General features: G+C 43.0%; 1 protein-coding gene across 1 annotated transcript; it reads left to right on the plus strand.

The window, feature by feature from the left end:
* The first annotated feature begins 1,198 nt into the window (after window positions 1-1,198).
* Window positions 1,199-5,563, plus strand: LOC121659357. The gene is made up of 2 exons (XM_042017352.1): window positions 1,199-2,848; window positions 2,951-5,563. The coding sequence occupies exons 1-2, from the start codon at window positions 2,559-2,561 to the stop codon at window positions 3,384-3,386; spliced, it is 726 nt and encodes a 241-aa protein (XP_041873286.1). The 5' UTR covers window positions 1,199-2,558; the 3' UTR covers window positions 3,387-5,563.
* Window positions 5,564-6,644: the final 1,081 nt, after the last annotated feature.

Here is a 6,644-nt window from a genome sequence, read left to right on the forward strand (position 1 = left end):
TTATTGACCCCTTTGATTTTTTTTGTCGTAACACATCAGACAGTCTGCAAAACAGGTGATGTTCTACCATCACATTAACTTCCTGGGGTAAAATTAATGGTAGTTATTCCACAGAAACAAAACCACCATGGCAATGTAACAGTATTAATGTTGTGATGCTGTAAAAAACTTAGGTCTGGGTAAAATTTTCATTTAATTTGTTCATCTTTCTGACCATATAATCTATCCATCCTGTTTTGTGGGGTTGGTTGGTTGGTTGGTTTGTTTGTTTTTGTGGCTTTTTTCACTAAGATCATAAATTCACATGCTTTAGCTGGAATCACTGGTTTCTATGGACTATCTAAAATTTTAGTTGGAATGCTTTTTGTGTGTCATGTTTAAAAATTACAATCTCTTAGTGACAGTGTTATCATGAGATTTAAAAATTACTTTAGTTTATGGCCATTCTGCTTTCTTATTTCACTACTTTTCAAAGCCTAAGGCATTCACTCCTTTTGTCTCTTGATCTGATATTCCATTTCTCATCTTGCCTTTGCATCTGGTACAAATACATTTAATTTTGTAGTTCTGCCTGGTGTGAACATCACGTGCATGCAAAATCTCATTTCATGGATTGACACTCACATATTGAATGTGGTGCTTTTCTTTTCCTTACAGTTCCGTGATTTTACCTTTTGTGATTTAAAGAATGTGTAATTGCTAAATGAGTTGTCTTTCATGTCCCTCTGCTTCAGAACAGGAATTTGGTATGTCACTATGATTGCTGTTTTCCTTGTTCCCACTCTGTTGCTGCAATATGCATTCTAATTTTTGTGTTGTTGGAAGCGACTCATTTCTGATATCTCTGACAGCATGCTCTGCTTTTCTCCATGGTCAGGTGGAGTCTCCTATCTACAGAATCCATCCTCAGCTGCAGGTAATTCCAAAATAAATTCCTATCAGTTAACCGTGCCCTAGCTTTGAACAGCCAGTTTCTGGTATAATCAGCTGCTGTGGAGATCCTGTATGTGTTCCTCTTTCTACAGACTAGGATATCTCACAGATTCAAGTGTTCAGGCAGAACTGTAAAACTTTAACTAATTTGGTCTGCCATACTTTCAAGAATGAGAGGAACTTTTCCACAGCCTGGGTGCTGAAAGGAGCACTGTGTGGGGGAAACCGGGCTTTGTTCTGGTCACTTGCTTTGCAACAGAGCACAGCTTGCTTTACTCCTGAGAAATCATAGCTCAGTACCCAGCAGGCTGGTGGAAATTTAAACAGTGACATATGGTCAGATCTTTTACAATTTGAGGAGTGCCAGATTGCACTTGATTATCTATTTGATTCCAGGTTCTATCTGTTGATTTTAGGAAAGAAGAATCCTAGCTATAAGCCTAGGTTTGGCAGTCCGGTGTAGCATCCTGACATTGTTAGTCACACCTTGGAATTTCTCAGCACCCTCCATGCCATTGGTCTCATCTGCTGCAACCCAACAAAAGCTGCTCCAATACCCTCTACTCAAAAATTTTCTCCTTGGCCTTCATAGCAGTTCCTAGGAACTATTTCTGTAGGTCGTTAGCAAAACTTGTGAAGGCCAGCTGCACTTTCACCTTATGGAAACTGGTAACAAGCCAAACCCAGACAGATATGTCCACCCACATGGGCAGTCCCTGCCTGTACTGATCAGCTGATAATTATTGCATCTTTCTTTGGCAATATTATGGCCAGCATGCTCTTTTCTCATTCGGTGTACATCTATCACACTAGTGCGCATCTAAGCTACTTCTTTCTCAAGATTGGCTTGAGAAAATCTCCCTTCTTATAAGTTTTGCCTGTCCTTGCTATTGTATCTGCTCCAGGAGAAGGAACACAATAGAGTTTCTCAGGCTTCCGAGCTGGTCTGACACCTACAATACCCCTGTGGGTGGGAATTCACCCCCATGTTTGCCTGTGCACCCTCCCTGTATTTCCTCCTGGTTCCAGCTGTAGTAGCCACTTTGCAGACCTTGTTTCACTGGCAGCATGGATTCATCTTAGGACACCTGTAACTCCAGTAATGCAATCCAGTGGCACAAGGCAACACCTTGTTCTCTGAAAATACAGACGACTCTCTACTGCAGCTAAGGTCCTCACATGCTAACAGATTAATTCCCTAGAAGTGGTGACATTGCTCCCCATGTCACATTCCTTTCCTCACTTTCCTTCTCCATTCACACTCACCTATCCCCCAGCTACGTGGAGAGTGCACAGTACAGTGTCTACAGTACCTACAGATTTCCCACGTAGTTTTTCTGGTATAGAATAAGAGTCAGCAAAACGAGTAGCCCGGGATGCCTGGTTTGTTCTTTAGCTCTGAGGCTGACCTCCCCTCTTGTCTTGCTTGAATCATGTTTGCAGAATGACTGGCTAACTTTTAAGGCACTCCTGCAACCTGATCCCCCACTTCACTGAAAGTGGGTATGCCTCCATAAAGCAAGGTAGCTGGCTAGGTATTGGAAGCTGTGCAGCTGCATTACCAGGTGGCTCTGCCAAGGTTACTTAGCTCTGCTGGCTCTAGTTTTCATGTCTGGCACTGTATCATGACAGGAGAATTTCTTTCTGTCTCTGCCCAGTTGGACAAATGTCAGGCCAGCCTTGCTATAAAAGCCCATCCACATGAGTGGCATGGTATTGCAGGTTGTTCTCAGACTGCTCCAAACAAACCACTGCCCTCTCAGAAGATGGACCATGCCTTTGAAACTAGATACAGTACAGTTTTCAGCATATCTAATAACATGGTGCAGCAGTGTTTGGGTAATCTGATGACACACTCCAGTGATTGCCTACGGATCTGCTGTCGTGCTGTGGCACAAACGGCAGCAGGAGTCTGGTAGGTACCACTGGTTTCCTAACATCTCATGCTCCTCTCAGCACAGAAGCACAAGCCTGTCTTTCATTTTCTCTGCATTTTACTTGTCCATTTGTCCTTCAGGAAGAAGAAGCCCAGAGCTTTTTCTGCACTGCACGGAGCGAAAGTCTCTGGACTTGTATCTGTGACCGCAGCGAGGGTGGGCAATGTGATGCTGGTGCCACAGACCCAGGGACCCTGCTACCAGCATCGACATGGAACAGCAGAGACCAAGGACAGAAGTTACACCATGGGGCGCCTTGACCAAAAGCAAGTTGTCATTGACTGTCCTGAAAAGCCAGACCTTGGCTTTGTGGCACCACCAGAAGCAGGAAGGCAACAAATGAGAGGCAGCAGCAGATGGGGAACATGTGTGTTTGGGCAGAGCCTGCAGGGACACCCACAGCCTATGGCAGGAACTCCTACATATTTTATGGTGTTGTTTATACATCTTAACCTTATGGAAACAATGGACCTGTGGTGCTGTACAGCTCTCTTCAAAGCACTGAGACCAAAATAACCTTACTGCTGTTTTCTGAATTACCTTTCTTCTAGCTGCCTTTTAGCAACTTGCTTCTCTGGGGATCATCTAATTTTGTGGCAAAAATCCTGGTTTTAATTGTTGTTGATAAACAAGTGAAAATTGCTTTTTACACCCTTCCCCCTTCCCAACTACCTTCAAAGCTGCTAAGCAGAATTTCTTGCAAAGTGAGAAAGACAAAGAAAATCATTATGTTGTTGTTCATTCCTTCCACAGTTTGTGCATGACTCCAATTCCCCTTGGCAAAGGCAGCAAATTGATCAGGAAATGTCCATATGAAGAACTACAACTTGAAGAATGCTGCTAAAATAGTGTCCTAGTGCTCTAACTGGCAGCAGTTTTCACACCTTCTTCAAAAGCTCCCTGCCTGCACCCTGCTCAGAAACAAGTTCCCACTATCCCTTCCTCACCCTCTCTCCTTTCCAGATGTATTGACTATTGTTTAGTCCTCTGGCTTTGCAAATGATTATTTCCATTCTTAGCCTGTTTACACACTTAATTTTGCTGTTCCTCCTCCTCATTTAAAATGTAAAATACTTGAAATATCTACGTTTTAAGTAGGTACAAGCAAGAGATTCTCTTATAAATCACCTTGGAGATAAAAATGGTATTTTCTAACTTTGCTGCTATTGTGCATATTTGGGCACACAAAATTTCTAACATGTATTGATCCCTTAAGGCAGTCAAATCACAGAAATGAATCCCTAGAAGATTTTTTACAGAAAAATAGAGAAAAGCAACATCAAAAAAAGGGGCAATACCGGCTACTGGCATTAAGACTTGGTCATGCAGCTTCTCTGAAGCACATGCGGAAAGTGAGGATTGGGTAACTTTAATGAGTGACCATCCCAGAGGTGGTGCTGTCAGAAATAGCTGAACTCACCAAGGCTTTTTTTTTTTTTAAGCCATACAATTCACTTATCTACATACAAAGAGCTTGTGCAAAGGCTTTTCTGCCATGACTATAGCAACCATTATAACATCTATTAGTCACATAACAGCAGAAAAAAAATAGAAACATGAAACTACTTGGAATGCAAAGCTGCCTCTTTCACTTCCATTCAGCAAACTCTTCAAAAGGAAAAAAAATTGAATCAGTCATCTCATTCAGAACAAACAACTTCTTAGGGAAATAATAAAATAAATGGCTGGATTTGGGATAAACATCTGTTGTTCATACCATACCCACCATGTTATGAAACACAGAGGGAAAACAAGAGGACAAGATGGGAAAGGGCTTTGTGCAGGTGCAGGATGCACAACATGTCCTTACACATTGCTCCTGCCCATTTTCTGTCCCTGTCTTTGACAAACTGTGGAAATGGTTCACAAAATAAAGAGACTTCTCGCCACCTTCGAACCCTTGGCTGAACAGCCTCAGTAAGTATCCCCAGCTAAAATGCTGTGGGGCAGTCAGCTGCCCCTGTCAGTTTCCCTGTACGCATTTCTCAGTACTGGCTCTGCATTAGTATGAAGCCAGAGCTTTGCTGCAGTCTACAGACAGCAGAAGACTTGGCCTGGCTTTCAGGATATTGAGAAATCAGCAGTTTCTGTAGAGATGGAACAGAGAACCATCACCACAATGCTGCGGGTGCTCCAGCATAGCTCCAGGAATCACCATGTCGCCTGAGCTGCACAAAGAGCAAATTCCCATTTGAGTCGTGTGGGAACTTTAAGCAACGATTCCTAAGCATAGGTTTGAAAGGAACATGTATAAGGTGCTGAAATTGTTCTGTGGACAGGCCCTGTCTGCTTGTTCTGGATGTTACTAGCTCCCATTTCATGTGCTGTGCCTCCATATTTAGCACAGCTGCATGAAATTTAAAAAAATGTTCCAGAATTGTAAAGTTGGGAGTAACAAACTTTAAAAGTCACCTAAACTGACTGCTTGTTTGAATTGCTTCTTTCTGCTCCAAGCTGTGTGCAGTTTGTGCCCAAATGCACTGTGGTTTTCCAGTTTTGCCTTAGGGTGGATTTTTATTTTGTTAGAGGGAATTGCTATATAGTGACCTTAATAAATAAGAAATGGACACCTATGTTACAAAAGGTCTCAAAAATCACATTGGAAAGTTAACACCACACAGCTAAAATACCTCTCATACTCTTCAGTGGTAACTGAGTACCAGCCCTAAAACGATTGGAAAATCTCAATAACAACTTGCCAACTATTTTCAGAGTGCTGAAATGAGCTGTACATGCTGAGATCATTAACAAGACCAAGAAAAAATGTGTTCAGTGCAGTTTCCCATCTATTAGATTACTTTGCCTCTCCAGCAGTCTCCAGAGAAAGCCTCTGGCTGTTTTTTAAGGTCACTGAATCATTTCACTACAATAAATGATCTCCCTAGCTGGAAATGTTGGAGAGGCTCCCCCGTGTCTCAGCGTTGCCGTATCAGTGAGTCACTGCGAGCCCTGTGCTCACGGGTGAACACGCACCACACCCAACCCACCCCTCCCCTGGCCTTTTTCTTCTCTTTGTCCTCCTTAGTGTAGCTCTTACTTTCCTGGCATTATTAAACTGATAGAGATCTGTATATTTTACAGTCTCTGGACAGAAAGAGAACACAGACCAAAAAAAAAAAGGCAAAACCCCACCAAATGTGATCTGGGCTCCCCAGTCTTGGGAGTCTTTGACTTTGCCACGTGTAGGCAATTACAGGATGGAGTCAGCAATGTTCCCACGGGGCTCTGGCAGAGCAGGAGGACAGAGTGTCCCAGGGCAAAAGCTGTCTTCTGCACCACTTAAAGCCTGGAGACAGCAAGTACTGAGTCAGGACATTGAGAGGCGTGCCAGTGTAAGAGTAGTTGACATGCATGGTTTGGCACACCATGTAATCAGTAACAGAAGGAATTGTAGGTCACATCAGCCATGTTCCTGTCACAAAGAGCAGCACCATCTCCCAGATGCAATCCAACATAGCACTGATGAAGAAGACCAACATACCATTGACAAATGCCTTTATTTCCCTCAGCAGGAGGTAGCAGGCTGTTCCCTTAGAGAAACAAATTCCAAAAAAACATCACCTGCAAGCCCTTGGCAACATTTTCTCTCCTTATCCCCAAGTGTGCAATACATTTCTCTTCCAGCTTTGTTCTCACCTTTATCCTTATTACTTGCCTTTCTGTAAGGCTCATTCCTTTATTGGACTGAATCCTTGTAGGAGAGAGGAACAAATAAGCACCACTGGGTTACTAATGGGTAGTTCAGTAGTGCTGGTTACAAACCAGGCTCTCTCT

This window comes from Corvus kubaryi, unplaced genomic scaffold (assembly GCF_017639235.1).
Source record: "Corvus kubaryi isolate FWS band 111438036 unplaced genomic scaffold, C.kubaryi_AGA036_p1.0 split3-73, whole genome shotgun sequence".
NCBI classification, from domain to species: Eukaryota; Metazoa; Chordata; class Aves; order Passeriformes; family Corvidae; genus Corvus; species Corvus kubaryi.